The sequence below is a fragment of the Lytechinus variegatus genome, chromosome 3, assembly GCF_018143015.1.
Source record: "Lytechinus variegatus isolate NC3 chromosome 3, Lvar_3.0, whole genome shotgun sequence".
Classification (NCBI taxonomy): domain Eukaryota; kingdom Metazoa; phylum Echinodermata; class Echinoidea; order Temnopleuroida; family Toxopneustidae; genus Lytechinus; species Lytechinus variegatus.
The window spans coordinates 60,236,448-60,253,671 of record NC_054742.1 but is presented as its reverse complement, the minus strand read 5'-3'; the positions used below and the strand labels follow the sequence as shown (position 1 = coordinate 60,253,671).

At 36.3% G+C, this 17,224-nt stretch overlaps 2 protein-coding genes and 1 pseudogene across 2 annotated transcripts; 2 read left to right on the top strand and 1 right to left on the bottom strand.

The window, feature by feature from the left end:
* Positions 1-536: 536 nt before the first annotated feature.
* LOC121412250 lies at positions 537-2,374 on the bottom strand (annotated as a pseudogene).
* A 3,278-nt stretch (positions 2,375-5,652) lies between these two features.
* On the top strand, positions 5,653-13,300 carry LOC121412248 (transmembrane protein 145-like). Its single transcript, XM_041605151.1, has 12 exons — positions 5,653-5,727; positions 6,493-6,573; positions 7,163-7,267; positions 8,587-8,758; positions 9,551-9,622; positions 9,979-10,128; positions 10,410-10,488; positions 10,649-10,818; positions 11,339-11,495; positions 12,104-12,224; positions 12,540-12,692; positions 12,997-13,300. The coding sequence occupies exons 1-12, from the start codon at positions 5,662-5,664 to the stop codon at positions 13,240-13,242; spliced, it is 1,572 nt and encodes a 523-aa protein (XP_041461085.1). The 5' UTR covers positions 5,653-5,661; the 3' UTR covers positions 13,243-13,300.
* On the top strand, positions 13,257-16,999 carry LOC121412096. The gene is made up of 8 exons (XM_041605005.1): positions 13,257-13,337; positions 13,576-13,626; positions 13,906-13,977; positions 14,380-14,430; positions 14,656-14,730; positions 15,057-16,067; positions 16,271-16,369; positions 16,731-16,999. The coding sequence occupies exons 1-8, from the start codon at positions 13,257-13,259 to the stop codon at positions 16,818-16,820; spliced, it is 1,530 nt and encodes a 509-aa protein (XP_041460939.1). The 3' UTR covers positions 16,821-16,999.
* Positions 17,000-17,224: the final 225 nt, after the last annotated feature.

Here is a 17,224-nt window from a genome sequence, read left to right as displayed (position 1 = left end):
ACTAACCGTATCACCAAGGTAAACATGCACAATAATATTTCCTTATTAAATTAATTCCTTGTTTTGCTTTTTGTTTCATTTTTTACTTATGAGCAATGAGCAATTAAAACACAACCAGGAACTCAGTTGCACGCATCTCTATCAAATAGAAATTGTGATTTTTTTTTGTTACAGGACCCCATAACATAAAACTGAGAGGTTCATTGCAGGGCTGGTTTCTACGATTGATTGCATTAGTTATTGCATATAGGATCAATGTAAAGATAAGCACGCGATCAATCACTAAACGTTATGTTACATGGCCCAGAAAAAGGGTCCTATTCATTTTCCCACGGAAACAAATAGTAATTTTTCCTGGTTATAATAATAATCAATATAATAGTCATTTATAGTCATGATTGTCATTGCCAATATCATGGCAAACTAACAACATACATACATTTATACAACAGTAAACTCTGTATGGGTGTTATGAGGGTGTGTTTGTGTGGGTGTGTGGGTTTGGGTGTAATGTGTGTGTTTGTGTGGGATATATGTGTGTGTGTGATGTATGCGGATTGTATGTAGGATTTATGTGTGTGTAAGGGTGGTGTTTGGATGTATGTTTGGGTAAACGGGTGGGAAATAGATGTGTGTGTATGGATTTTTTTTGTTCTGTGCGTGTGTATGTGCATGTGCGTTTGGATTGGGAGTGGCAAATTAAACTTATTACTCAGCTTAAAAAGTATAGATTATTCACCTTATTAAGTAAATCAAATGTCTTTACAAAATGTCTTTTCTTTTTATAGTATTTTTCCCCCTAATCGGCAAGATTAAGATTGAAAGATTCAGCACCTGAAGTATTTATCTTTGAGACCAATAACAGTTGCCTTGCAATCTTTTCTGAATCGTTTGTTGATGAACCCGTACACGAATGGGTTGATGATGTGATTTATGGTGATTAGGCTTCGAACGAAGGAGAAGACTTCGTACCCCGTCTTATGATTGATTCTCAACATTTGTATGGCTTTGGGGATGAGGATGGAGACGAACTGAGGCAAGAATGAGACAAAGTACACCACGGTAACAATAAGCAACATCTTCGTCGTACTGTCCATCGAACTGGACTTGGGTTTCGAGCTGGATTTCCTTTTCTTCCTTGACACTTTCTCGACGTCTTCTTTACCTAGCTGTTCCTGTACAGCTGAAAAGTTCTTGTTCTTGTCAGTTTCCATCTTAGGTTGGTCAGCAACCGCACCCTCGTTTCCTATTTCTGTAAGGACTATCTCTTCTTTTCGTAGGCCACTGCTTGTGTCTTCACTCTCCTTACATCGACTGGGAAACGATGTCTTAGCGGTTACACGGTTTGACGATGAAGTCGTAGTTGCATCTTCGGTAGACAGGATGACAGCAGACTGCCCTCCCTGCATTCGTTCTCGGAGGCGCATCTGTCTTCTGATGACCAGATATATTTTGGCATAACAGACGACAACGACAAGAAGACCTCCGAGGAATGTGATCGGAAAGATCACCTTCAATGTCCATTTGACAGCTGGATCGGACTTGTCGGGGGAGCAGATCGTACGTGCACCCGGGTAGTTCTTTGGTACGGAAGGCAACAGCGATTGGAATTGTCAGGATGTATCCGATGGGAACGCACAACGCCGCGATCACGACAGCGTACTTCGGCGGGATTCTCTTCGACATCGGCTTGCAGACGGCGAGGTATCGCTCGATAGCCACGGCTATCGTGAGAAACCGCGAAACGTAAATCAACCCATGGTTGGTGTAGTAGCGAAACTTGCAGAAGGAATTGCTGGGGTAGTCGTAGTACTCGACGTAGTGGTAGATGACGGCGGGGCTCATAAGACACACGCCCAGATCGGCTAAAGCCAGGGCGATGATAAAGACCCCGCTGCTGGTTCGTTGCGGTCTCTTCCAGTATGTTAATATGATGAGGAGATTGCCAGGAACACCTACCACGAGCAAGATTGATTGATAACAAATCGAAATAATGTGTGCGGTTGATATTATCGTTATCGTCATGATGTCCGAGATATCTGCTGCACAAACAAACAGTTTCAGTAAAGCAATGCTGTTAGCAAGGTAACAGAATGACGATTATACAAGTACATTTATACCAACCAACTTATAGGCTAAACCAATTTTTCGTGGCTGTCAAGGTTTCGATAAATGAGAGAGAATATGTGAAGTTCCTTGCTTATATATACAAAAACACGTAGGAGGAAGTTTGTTTTTAGGTATTGCATTACCACGTGACTTCGACTGGGTGTTAAAAGTTGTATGAATTTCTTTCGTGTCATTCGTGTCATAAATCAGAATCGGTATTTTCATAACATTTTGTCTAAATTCCCGTTGGAGATGAACAAGCAGAATATACAAAGCGACCTAGCTTCCCGAGTCAACAGATTATCGTATTCGATTTGTCGGTTTGATGCATGATGGAGTATTCATTAATAGGGTGAATGAAAAAAAATTGTTTTTAATATTTTTTTTAATAAAAAATTTCCCCCAGTTTTCATGAAGTATATGACGGCAAATATGAATGGCCGGCCTCGGTCACATACCCTATCCCACAAAAAAAAAATACTGCCAGGGACGCCGAATGCAGGAATTTCTATATTGAGAAAGACACCCCTAGTGGCGAAATGAACCAAAAACGAGTAGGCCAGAGGCCCGTTTGATAAAGAGTTACAACTGTTGTAACCCTTTGCGATCATGCCAACTATCATGATGACCTTGATTTTGATTGGCTGCTGAGCCCCGTTGCCTCAGTAGTTGCCATAATGACACAGTTAAAACAGTTTTAACTCTTTATTAAAGGACAAGTCCACCCCAACAAAAACTTGATTTGCATAAAAGTAGAAAAATTCAACAAGCATAACACTGAAAATTTCATCAAAATCGGATGTAAAATAAGATTCTATATTTTCAACAAAATAGTTAAGTGAACGAGCCAGTTACATCCAAATGAGAGAGTTGATGACATCACTCACTCACTGTTTCTTTTGTATTTTATTATATGAAATATGAAATATTTTTATTTTCTCATCATTGTCATGTGAAATGAATTTTCATTCCTCCCTGAACACTCGGAATTCCATCATTTTAACATTTTGTGCTTCAGGCAAGGAGGTCCTAATCGTCAATTTCGTAAAAATTGAAATATTGTATAATTCAAACAATAAAAAACAAAAGAAATAGTGAATGAGTGACATCATCGACTCTCTCATTTGGATGTAACTGGCTCATTCATATAACTATTTTGTTGAAAATAAGCGAAACTTTAAAATGTCATAACTATCTTATTTTACATCCGATTTTGATGAAATTTTCAGCATTGTGCTTGTCTGATTTTTCTCTATTGATTCAAATCAACATTTTTCTGAGGTGGACTTGACCTTTAAACGGGCCCCAGATATGGCGTGTCAGGTGATTTTTTTTTAAGTTGTAAGCGAGCGACGTTTTAGTTATAAAATCCAATTTTGTGATATATCTTGACATAATTATTTAATATTCAGAAAATAATATGAGGGATTAAGCTTGTGGGTTTCTTATATTACAATTTTCTGGAGCTCGGTCGCTTCTCTCCCTCGTTTTTTTCTTTGAGGATCTACGATTTGAAAAGTATGTTTTAATGCTAATAACAAAATACTTTGCTTTTTTGTCAGAATTTTTAACTCAAATTGCAATCTTTAAAATCTTTAAACGTTATCGACTCTTACCTTTACCGTTTAATTTTCGATTATCTTTTTCGCTTCGTTCTGTCGGATAAAAATAAACTTGCAGATGAAACGTCTGACACAAGGGCGTAGGCTGGGGGTGCACTGGCGCACGTGCATGCACCCTCCCGCCGAGGCAGAGGAGTTCCGACACTGGATAGGAAAATGAAATTTGCACCCCTTCTTCTGCTTTCGACAGGTGATTTTCAAAACTTTAGTTGCACCTCCCCAAGATGTGCACCCCGATACCATGGATACCACGTAAGTTCCACCTCCCCATGCTCAAACCAGCATATGCCCTTGTGACATGCAAGACCTTTCATGAAACGCTCCTCCTCGTGTTCCTACAAAGTCTGATCAACACACTCTGTGGCCAGAACAACTCGAATATTTCTTTTGCGTTTTTTATGTTGTGACCCCCCCCCCCCCTGAACATAACAAATACATGTCAATAAATTTTACCACCTCACTCAGCAACTTAAAATACAAATGTCTTGTCTCTTCAAGGAACATAATTATATCATTCCTTGGAGATGGAAACATCTAGTCTAGGTCTACATCGATGATGAGGTCATAACGATCAGCTGACAGGTCACATGATTCAGATCAATGTAATTTTTAAAGGACCATGGAACCTTGTAAATTTCCGTGAATATTTTTTTATGCAAGCGCGTGCATTGTTGCGTCACTCCCAATACGCGCATGCGTCATCAGTTAATCGTTTGATAGTCAACGCGTTGCTACCAACTAATCACAATTTTTTCAAGCTTCTCATCGATCGGAACAAACTTTGTGTTCAGCATGTAAATTCGCTAGAAAATCAAGTGAATAAAGCTGATTTACCGGAATGTCGACTATGGAACTTGGAAAATTCTTCGTACTGGTTTTGGCCTGCATTTTGCTCGTCTCGGGCAATGCAGAAGCCAAATTCAAACGCGGGGAAATCTCTACGGAACAGGTTAGTAGCAAGAAAAATAGAGGGGTGATTGAGGATGGGGGGGGGGGGGTCGGGGTTGGATAGTGTGTTCGTTTCTACATAATAGGGTGGGTCTGGATGTCTGGACTATTATAAAAAAAAATAACAAACACTCTCGTTCTAGTTAGATTAAGCGAAATCACGAAAAAGCAGATCATGAAATATTTTTCGATTGCTCGTAAAACTTTTGAAATTTGCCAACTTTTAGACGAACATTCTGTTTGGACATGCATACAATTTAGGACTTATGAATATTCTCTCACCGAGAATGTATAGTCGCCATGAATACACTGCCTTTTTATATAAAATGCAAGAATTAAAACAGACTTGAAAACAACAAAATACATTGCAAAAACTCCGGTGTTGATTTAACACCATCATGGAATCTATATATTATGTCCACACCAGAGAAGTATTGAAACAACACCAGTTTGGAATCAAAGTGATGCTATTTTGATACTAATTGGTGTTGTATAAACACCTATCTGGCGTTAGACCAAAACAAAACTGGTTTTATTTAACTCTTCTCTGGTGTGGAAATATATAGATTCCTAGCTGGTGTTAAATCAACACCAGAGTTTTTGCAGTGTATGAAGAAAACATATGATAAAATAAAAAAGCTAATGAATATTAATTTTATAAAGGAAGACTGCAGAGAATAAGATACACAGAGAAAGAGACTGTGAGAGCTCGATGTAATATTGAGGGAATCTAAAACTGGGCCTTAACTAATTTCAAAACTATTGAAGTACTAAAAACACCAAATCATAATCTCACATGCATCGAAGCTAAACTTGCTCCGTTTACATAATAAGTATACAGTCTGCAGTCCTTGAAATTTGTAGATTTTTTAAACATTTTTTAACATCTCAAAGAAATTTCTCTTTTGCATTATACGCCCTCTAATCACGTTAATATCCCCCTCTCTCTTTCTTCCTCGTTCTCTCATAGGATATTGCCTTCATGGATAGTTTTTATTTCAGAAACAGTGAAGATAATGTCCTGAACTTCACACTAATGTATCCCGCTGTAAGTAATCCCCTTTTCAACTTGATGAAATCAATCTAACTTTCAGATCCATCTGAACTAATTTTTCTAATAAAGAACGCATTTAACATTCCTGGTCTCAAAATTGAGATAGATATGAAAAAATTCACTGGCCCTTTATTTTAAGGGGGTCGTGTGGTCACGTGGTTAGAACATTGGACTCATTATTGGAAGGTTGTGAGTTCGACTCCCACTCTGCCATTGTCTCCACTTTGATAAAAAGGACCGAGAATAATAGAATAAGGTCGGCCTCTGTGACTTATTGAACTAGGCGTAAAATGTTTCCTATGTTATACCAGCTTGGAGTTTGCCAGCAAAAGCTGTCCTGCCGAGTTCCTAGAGGAGTTACCAGAAAGAGCATTAGACTCAAGAACAATTTTCATTTTTCATCCTTTTATTAACATATAGCCTTGAGTTAATGACTGCGACTTGATTTTCCTATTTTGACTTATGTTTTGTTTTAAACTTTTATGTTGAAAGCTCTACAGGTAAATCAACAATTCAAAATTAACCGAGGAATAGTATAATTGCTAATTTTAAATTGTATATCAGTTATTTTTATTATAAATTGTTTTAACATTCCCTATTAAAATATAACGTTTTTATAGAGTTAATGCTACTATCGACTCGTCATATTCGATTCAAAATCAACCGAAGAATGGTAAACTATTTTCTATAAAACATCACCTTCCGTGATAAATTATGTTAACATTACATAATTATATGCTAATAAAAACCTATTTATAGGACCAATGCTGCTATCGTCTCGTCATATTCGATGAAAGCTATGGACAGTGGGGAAGCATACGACCGAACGAAGATAGACTGGTAATCAAACATTTTAATTTGCATTTTTATATACACAATAATTCTTATCACTTTATTTGATTTCATATTTAACTTGAGTGCGATGATGAAAGTAAATATTGCATTCATGATCCGAAGTTATTTGTTTGTGTTAAATGTTTACTTATCCCGTTTTTACCTCTTCCTTCTTTACATATGTAAACGAGGAAGGAAGGACCTGCTATTTTTGGTTGATACGTTATATTTTGATACCCTCCTCTTCATCCTGAAAAAAATTCTACACGAATATGTAAGATGTGAAAAAATATCATATTAAAAAAAGGAGAAACCATTAAAAATCATGGTTATTAACACTTAAATTGTACGGTAAGCCCGTAAAATGTCATACAAGTTTCCCCCCCCAAAAAAAAAAAATAATAATGATGATAAACTGTAAGTATTATTTATACGGTATATTGCAGACGACTTACTAGATCCTACAAAATCTTACTTGTTGATTTTTTTTTAATTTTGCGCTTTATATTCAACCTAAATTGGGCCGGAATAATTACTGCTCGCATTAAAGAACGCGATCTTCTTTAAACACGGTTTTTCTTTTCTTTTCTTATAGACCTGTCGGGGGAAGATTGATAGGGTTAAAGATCTTGATTTTAAAATCAAATTGACTGGTCTTGATCCTGTTTGTCACGTGACTACTGATGACAATGGTTTCAAAGTGAGTATATAATTAAACGGCGTTACACTTCTAAAAATTGAGAAAAATTTTATTAGGCAACAAATCTTTGGTAAGAGTTGTACCCGACATGGCCAAAAACCACTGACCAATTTCATAGAAATGAAATGATGCTAAAGTGAGAAAGAATGGTCAATGTAGGCCCTATATCATTACTATAGTACTACTAGTAGTAGTAGTAATGGTAGTAGTAGTAGTAGTAGTAGCAGTAGTAGTAGTAGTAGTAGTAGTAGTAGTAGTAGTATAGTAGTAGTAGTAGTAGAAGTAGTAGTAGTAATAGCAGTAGTAGCAGTAATAGTAGTAGTAGTAGTAGCAGTAGTAGTAGTAGTAGTAGTAGCAGTAGTAAAAGTAGTGGTACATGTATAAGTAGTGGTAGTAGTAGTAGTAGTAATAGTAGTAGTAGTAGTGGTAGTGGTAGTAGTAGTGGTAGTAGTAGTAGCAGTAGTAGTAGTAGTAGTAGTAGTAGTAGTAGTGTAGTAGTAGTAGTAGTAGTAGTAGTAGTAGTAGTAGTAGTAGTAGTAGTAGTAATAATCCGCTTTCATATAGCGCTTAATACATCGGAACGACGTGTCTAAGCGCTTTACAGATATAACCCCTGTCATCGGATTCAATCAGTCATTCCCGCACACAACGTGTGCACATCCTCCACTCCCTGGGGAGTATTCCAGTCAGTACTGTGTGCGCCGGTGAGGCGCACACAGTACTGGACAAGCTACAATGACTTTCACATCCTACCGGGTACCCATTTAGCACCTGGGTCGAGAGTGGCAAAGTGTGGATTAACGCCTTGCCAAAGGACGCCAGACCGTGGTGGGATTCGAACACACGACCCCCTGTTTACAAGGCGAGAGTCAGAACCACTACACCATGGCTCCTCCACAAAGTAGTAGTAGTAGTATACTATAGTAGTTGTAGTAGTAGAAAAATAATAAGAAGAAGAAGTAGTAGTACAAGTAGTAGTAATAGTAGTAGTAGTAGTAGTAGTAGTAGTAGTAGTAGTAGTAGTAGTAGTAGTAGTAGTAGTAGTAGTAGTAGTAGTAGTAGTAGTAGTAGTAGTAGAAGAAGTAGTTGTAGGATTAGTTGTTGTAGGAGTAGTAATAATAGTACAAATAATTGTGATAAAGTTCATACTTTCGGCTTTTTCATGACGACACCATTGTGATGGGACAAAGCAGACCAGACTTTTCAAATTATTCTAAATATCCTTCTAAGATGTCAGTAGGTTGTTATTTCCATTCTAATTCTGGATACTAACTGCCTTATAAATAATTTAATATATATTTTGCACTCTCTTCATCCAGTGGCTGGTTTGTCAAGGTACCATCGACTTCGAATCCCGACAGCGCCCACAGTACTATTTTGTTCACCTGACTAATTGCCGATCCAACCGGAAAGGGTTGAGGAATGTCTCGTTTTCTTTGCACATGACAAATGGAAACAATCGTCTCAAAGAATTCGCTGAAAATCAGAAATGTAAGCTTCTGTGTAATGATACCTAAAATTAATATACCTCTTTTATTGAATGGTGCATAGGATGGAAATATAACAAGCTTACTAATCAGCATGACAATAAAAAAAAGCAACAGGTCTGATTTTTTATTTGATTGAAAAATCCTAATTACTAGAAGGATATCAACGTAGGCAGCTGAAGAATAATAGCTCTGTAGGTATCATCGATTGATTGTTCGAGGTTCATTTGGAAGTACATAATCATCTTTAAAGAAATAAAAATTAAATTAATGTATTTTCTCTTATAATATATATATATATTATATATATATCTATATATATATATATATATATATATATACTGTATCGAAGCAAGAGCTTTGATCCAGCTGAGGCATGGCGGCTTGTCATTGTTAAACCCACTTCACCCGACAAAGGAAATTATAATTGGTAAGTGTCGAAAATCTGACGGTCAATCGGATTGGGTTCGCCCTAACCATTAACCCGTCTCTGTGGTCTAGTGGTTAAGGCACCGGCGTTCAAAGCTGGGGCCCGGGTTCGATTCCGGCAGAGACATTTTTTCGGCATCACCAATTTTTCCAAAAGGGTAGATAGCTCTGGGGAACCTTGATTTAAGCTACGCCTACCATTGTTCTCTTCATCCATTTCTTTACAATTTTTATAAAAAAGAGTTGCCAAAAGCTGTTGTACATGTATAACGTTACACGTATATATATATATTATATATATATACATTTATATATATATATATATATATATATTATATATATATATATATTTGTACCTTCCCTTTAGTCATGATGGAGACTGACTTGGCCTTCTTTCTTGGATACGTGGTGATGACTATTGTGGCTACTCGATTCAGATGTAAGTTTATAATTTTCAATCCGTTGTTCATTAATCTTGCTAACAATAATTCAACTAGATGAAGTTTTGATTATATATATATATAATATATATATATATTTCTTTTACTGAACCTTGAGAGTTTTAGGATTTTTTTCACTTTCAAACTTTGTAATCATCTATAAAAAAAAATATTCATGAATACGGAGGCATTTTTTATTATTCTTTCATGATAACTTTTTTTGTTCAGTCTTTTTTAAGGCATCTACATTTAGCATCATTTTTAAAGATGAAAATAGACTGTCTGACTTTTAAATGTATCAAATATTTTTTAACATTTCTGTTTATGAATTAATGTTGTTTTACTTTTATTTTAGACATCTTGTCGCTGAGGAAACTACTGCACCTGACCTATCGGTTATTCTATAGCAGTCTGTTCTTCAAGACAGTGTGTCTTCTACTCCTAAACATCGATTTATCGAGGTTTGCCCGGACTGGACTTGAAATGACTAAGATGCAAGACGCTGGTAATTTGAAGAATAATTAAATAATGGCAACATTTTCAATCTTAAAATCATTAATTTGCACTCTTCCAAAAACAACAAATTTATTGACATACAGCCTAATACATGTACTTTCTTAACCAAAAACACATAAATAATATGATCAAAAAAAGTGTAATACGATAAGGTAACATTATTATTGATGATAATTTGGCAGATTGAAATGGTCGAGTTATCGTGTTCTACCTAATAGTCTAAAATGAATACTATATTAATTTAATATGTTTATTTCTGCTATTTTTTAGCTGAGGTTTTCTCGTGGCTGTCTACGGTTTTCTTTGTGTGTGTTCTGCTGCTTGTGTCAAAGGGGTTCTCTATCACCAGGTAAGTACTACCTCACACTTTGTAGAAACTAATAGACGTGAATTAGGATTATATTTTAAAGTGATGATGGTGATGATGACGATGATGGTAAATATAATAATGATGATGATGATGACGACGACAATAAACGAGGACATTAATTTCACTTTTGCTTTCACAGAGCTCAGATAAGCCTTCCTGGAACAGTGAAGACGATATGTTTTGGTTTCATCTACTTGACCTTCTACACCATCGTCTTCTTTGACCAACGTGTGCTCCTGGACCCCCAAGACATCATTGTCAGTATGACGTCACTATCAGCAAGCGGTTTGATTGGCCTAAAGTTTACTGGTAAGAAATGTTGATTGATACTAAGATTGATTAATGTACTACAATAAATGGTATGGTTTCATGAAATTGTTCACACTTGTAACTAAATCAACTCTGCATTGGTAATATTGGTAAGTTACTTGAAAAGTGTTTCATTTGATTGGCTGAAAAGCCAATAAGGGGGGGGGGGGTGGCAGGTAGTGTCATTAATGACATAATTAGTGTTTACAACTTTTTATGAAAACGTGCCTATATGAAATGAGTTCTTTTATAATAAGCCTACAACATTTAAGGGCCTATCTCGATAGTTCCTTCTACAGATTAACAAAAATTAACAATGGAAATTAGATACAAATTAGATTTTTTCAATAGATATCTGATCAATATTTTGCAGGATAAAAAGTACGTTTTAAAAACAGTCTAAAGAGTCTCTTAGTGCTTTAAGGAATATTATTACCCTCTTTTATTATTTACTAGTATGAAAATAAAAACAGGTTGTGCCCCTCTCTTTCTCTCTCTCTCTTCCTCTCTGTATTATCAGGTGCTATCATTTTCGTATACGGCTGTATTGTGACGATCAAGAACCACCCAAGAAAGGTGCCCTTCTATTTACCATTCACTATCTTCTTTAGTGTTTGGTTTGTAGCTGAGCCTACCTATCGACTTCTATACTTGTACGTCTACCCAGTTCTGAAAAGGTACTTCATATTTTTCAGTTTTTATCTATCGCATTAAATACATATAATATGTATCGTTTAAATATGTCAGAAGGAAGGTAATCTTCTTAAAAACTTTTAAGTTATTAACGATCTTCTGTTTTCATTAGAAACTGATCGATTCAAAACCTTAACCATTCCCCTTTTTTAAATGACTTTCTGCACACACAAAATAAAATGGATTAACTTAATAGTAGAATTATAGACCATTTTTTGTAAGCACACGGAGAGCTATCCTGAATATGACCTGTTTTGAAGAACTTAATTCCTAAATGGAAAGTTTAGGCCTAGGTTATACTTTTCCAATAAAATAGGACTATTTGGAAGCAGGTGTGCACACCTAATTGTGATATGTCAGGTAAAGCTCGGGGATCTTCCATTCTGTCATCCATTGCACTTTATTTTGAAAAGATATTAAAAGCTATGTGCTTCAACAGTTCGACTATTTTTTCATAATCACATACGGTGATACAGCGCAATTACTCAAGTATGCAACTGCTTGATCCTCGACCGAGAAATCATTATATTACAAATAATTCCTGTTTCTCACGATTTTACCTGAATTAGATTTCATTTCATTTCTATTACAGTCCTAATATCTGGAATGGGATCGACCTGGCTTTGTGTTTTACTGGACATGCCTATTTCCTGTACATAACGCGACCGGACCGTCTTAATAAACGGTTCCCTTTCCATCTGCGAGCAGGCAAGGTATAAAGACTGATACATATCGTTATTTGTTTTTAATATTTCTGATATTCACATAACATCAAGTATCTACGAATCTTAAAGTTATGTATTAAGTTTACATAGATTCCTAGTTCTATATACATGTACCCTTGTCAAGGCGTATATAAACCTTTCTTGAATATATATGTTGAAGACATGAAGAGAAATCTTTAAAAACTTAGTAAGTCTTTTCTGTTGAAATAAAGGAAAAGAATAAACAAATGAGTAATGATAGAATAGACACATGTAGGCATATATATTAGCATGTTTTTTTTACTTATTATTTTTGATTATTAGGTTTCATTCCGTGATATCGATGAGGACGTAGAAGATCTCTATATTCCATCGAAGGACTTTTATTCCATTTTCCAAACTGGAAAGAAATCGGATATCGGACCTGGTACGACATTGACTATCCCCGAAGGACCCCAGCACTTCCAAACTCCTGTGGTAGGTCCTTGTTTTATTTAGATTCTAATATGCTTTTATAGTCATTATCAAGGTGTACAACATAAATGTCAACAAAAATAACATCAAATGAAATCAACTTGGGTTTTTTCCATATTCATGTGGACAATAACTCAAAAGGAGGAAATTAGTCTTTGTATTGGAACATGACGTGCCACTTAAAGATAAACCGAATTGATTTTTTTTTATGTTTAAAAAATGTAGACGAGGATCTAGATTTCCATTAAAGGAAAACAAAAGAGATTTTCTTGAGTGTTACATGAAATTCGTTTTATTCTTAATTTAGTTGCCTTTCAATGCACCATCGGAAGAGTGCCTGGCTGTCCTTCTTCGACCATCCTTACCGGAGATACCAACCGTGTCTGCTACTGTTGACCTATCATACCGAATACCTCACCGGAGATACCAACCGTGTCTGCTAATGTTGACCTATCATACCAAACATCATCACCGGTTATACCAACGGTATCTGGTACTGTTCAGAAACGGACACCTGCAACGTCCTCGGTATTTGTTTCCATGCCTTCCGTAGTGGCTAGGCAGTCGATGAAGATCACTCCTGCTGGGTCACCAACCGGTCAGAAACAATATCCGAAGGAAGACAGCGCAACAGTTGAGATCTCCACGGTAAGTTGTAAGAGATTGTTGAATAAAGATATGGAAATAAAAACTACTTGCGTGCCAAACAATCAATCATACGTGTATTGTATGATTCTTAATTACTTAATACCTTAATAATGACATCAGTTGCAAATGGGTTCAACTCTTTCAGTCGCAGATGAAGTTGTGTCTAAATCAATTGAATAGTTACAACATGCCTGGATGAATGAAGAATTATTCATTTTGCCTCTTATTTTTTAAATAGGCTTCTGTTCCCAAGGGAGGATTCTCTATATTCTCCGTCCAGAAACAACCGGTGAGTACCCTAAGATGTATAGATAAAAATGTTAGAAATAATTTCAAATAAAGTAAACGTTTTTTTTTTAATTATTACTTTTAAAAAAATTGCTAGAAAATAGTTTACTCCTACAAAGAAATGTTTCATATGTTTGAAATAAAACATATATACATTATATGAAATAACAAGATTACGTCCACACATTGTGAATTCAGAATTCATGAGAACTTCCTTTACATCAGCAATTAAACTACGGAGCTATCTAATGAAGATGTTGACCTCGTGTACTTCTTACAGGACACCGGAACTTCTCCTGTATCTGATTACATCAAGACAGAAGACAAAGAGACATTAGCTTGTGAAGAGAAGGTATTGATCTGACAATTTATTTTACTTTAATCATCATTTTCAATGAGGAGAAATAAAGTGATGATGGCCGGCGTAGTGAATAATTTGACTTTATCGGTGATAATATCAATGATATTGGGTCATTACAGTGCACATATCTGTGCTGTCATGCCGTTCAAAAAAGGAAATAAGTTTACCTCACCAGGGTCGAGTGTGGCATACAAGCTGACAACTAATTCTTAATAGGAAATTTGAATAAATCGTGTAATACGTTGAAATGTTCTGATAAACCATTTAAGAATTACTGCATAACACCGTTTTAGATCGAGGAATACTGTCTTCAAATATAACACTTCTAAAGTGATTGATGTAAGTTTTGGAAGTAAAAAGTTAATCTTTTACTTTATTTTCTTTATCCCCAAGCTTGCTGCTCCAAAAGGAGGATATTCTATCTTCTCTGTCAACAAGCAACCGGTATGTGTCTCAAAATGAATTATCGTAGTTAATATGAGATGGATTTGGAATCTCGATAATGAAAACTATTGTCACAGTTTAAAAGAAGTTTAATTAGCCCGTTTGTGACTTATACTGAACATTATGTGATTTGTACCTTAACAGGAAATACTTCCCATAAATGATGTTTTCCCTTTTAAATTGTTGTTGTAATGTAATATACTTTACTTGGTTTCATTTAATCAGGACACCCTGACTTCGCACAAGAATTCTGGCGTGGATGTGACAGATCAGACAGAGAAGTACACATCTGTGAATATGGTACGTGAACAATATTGCAAATTGAATACAACATCAATATATTTTAGGTTTTCCCACGTTTCCTTCAATCTATTTCAGCTGATGTACCAAGATTATGTTTGGTCTGCACAGTTTTCAGTTTTAGTTTAAGTTTTGTAAATAATAAGTAGTAGTATCTCCTCCGTTACTGTCGATTTTTCAATCATAATTTAGGGGCTTTTGCATGGTTGAGTGCAATTACTTTACCAGAAATGTAATTTTGCATAAACGTGCAGGATATTCATAACAACTATGGGAGATATGAATTTAACATGAACAACTTATATTCAATTGGTTTCTTGTAATAGGAACAACCCAGTCGTAACAACGACTTCAGCTTCCTGCCAAAGATCACACCATCCATCGAATCCACTGTGTCATCTTCTCCGAAGACTACCAAAGGATCCAGATCTGATGTCCAACTGACCCAACCCAGTCAAGAGCCTTTGAAGACTAATGCTTATTTGGACTCGGTATCTGATGAGAAGGTGCTTGAGGCCAGAGTTGCTGAGAATCTGAAACAGATCGTCATCAAACCAGTAGATGACTCCAACCTGGACAAAGACACCGATGAATCCCGATGTTACACAGAGAGCATAAGCCAGGTCAACGGCGTTGCTTCTAAAGCGAGGATCATTAATGTTCTACCAGCTCAAGAGCCTACCTTGCAGATAATGACCCCTGAGGAATCCGAATCCGATACTGCTCTGCCTGACATCCAAAGCCAGAATAACGGCGGCAATCCCAACGTAAGGGTCATCAATGTTAAACCACTGAATGAGCCTTACCTAAACATCACTTCTACCAGGGAATCCAGATCTGCCAACCAGGCTGTTAGGAATGACAGTTCGACCGATGCATCGGGCAAGGCACGCTTGATCACCATGAGACCAACCAGTGAGCCTCTTAAAACCAGGGCCAATGTGGTTTCTGCTGCTCGAATCCAGAAAGTCCTTGATGCTACAACCGAGGACGTTCCAGATATCAAATCGCTTTCTGATGACATCACGGTCGTCTCGCCAAAGCCATCTTCTTTGGCAACAAATGACGTGCTCGAGATCAAGAACACTGGATCTCTTGGTGATCAACTGAAGCGGGAGTTACCGGTCCCTCGTCCAAAAATCCAGAACTGGACCACCGAGCCCCTAAAGCAGCCAAATGACCTTCTCACCAACGTCGGCCAAGGAGAAGAATTTGAGAATAATCTCTTCGAAACAGATCATGGACGTCCATCTTGTCCAAAAGAGCCAGATAATGATGCTTCAAGATCTGAAGACATCATCACTGCTCCTGCTGTTAATGGAGGGGATTTTTCAAAGGTGATACGATACTTTTAAAATCAACCTTTCATTTCATGGATTCCTGCAATCTTACTTTAAATACTTCCATTGATTAAAAAAGAAATATTTACTGGCTTGAACGATAACACTTTTGTTTTGTTAATTTAAAAATGATATAATATGCGTTAGATTTGTCAAAGAATCTCGGAACTTAACTTTTCTATTTTAATCTCTCTCTCTAGCCTTCTAAAAAGACCAGGAAGGAGCCTTCCCAGAGACGATTTCCAAAATCAACCACCCTGGGAATGATTTCGGACACCTCTTCTGATAACCAACAAATGGTAATTAAACAATCTGACTCTAATTATTAGGGTGATTTCATTTTAATTCCTTTCTTTACTCGTATGTTCTGACTCCGAACGGTACATTCCATTACCTGTTTAAATTGTAAGTTGAATTAAACCCAAAATATTGTAATCGATAGAGGTCATTAAGACCTTAACTCCACAAGGGATTTTTTTCATACTTATAAACATACAATGCCAATGATGAATAGATAACGCATCATGACATGTCGGTCTTTAATCAGCCTTGTATCATGTCTATACCATTTTCTTTTTGATCATTTATCATCTCCTTTGAATACAATTTCGATATATCCTCAATTTGTTGTATTTCTTTTCATCTTTTTCCTTTCCTTAGGCAATGGATCCAAAGACAAAGAAGAAGAAGCTCAAACGATTCCTGAAGCTCGCACGCAGGCACAAGAACAAGCCTGCGAAGGCAGAATAGGAACAAATTGCTTCAACTAATAACGACCTTAAAAACAAACCGGATACTTTTGGGCCATAAACAAACCTTCAATTGACTTGAAATATTCTTTAATAAGAAACAACGGGATACTTGGATCATGAAACAAACCTGCAAAAATAGAATATTGACTGGAACTAATTGCTTCAACCATGCGATGAGGACTGAAAAACAAACCGGATACTTTTGGGCCATAAACAAACTTTCAATGGACTTCGCATATTCTTCAAGAGGAAACAACGGGATATTTGGATCATGAAACAAACCAGCAATAAGTTAGAATATTGTTTGTTGTTACATTTATATCAAGCTTTAGACGGAAATTGAAATCAATATTGAAATTCGAAGACGCCTTAGTAACGGAAATCTAAAATACAAACTGTTTT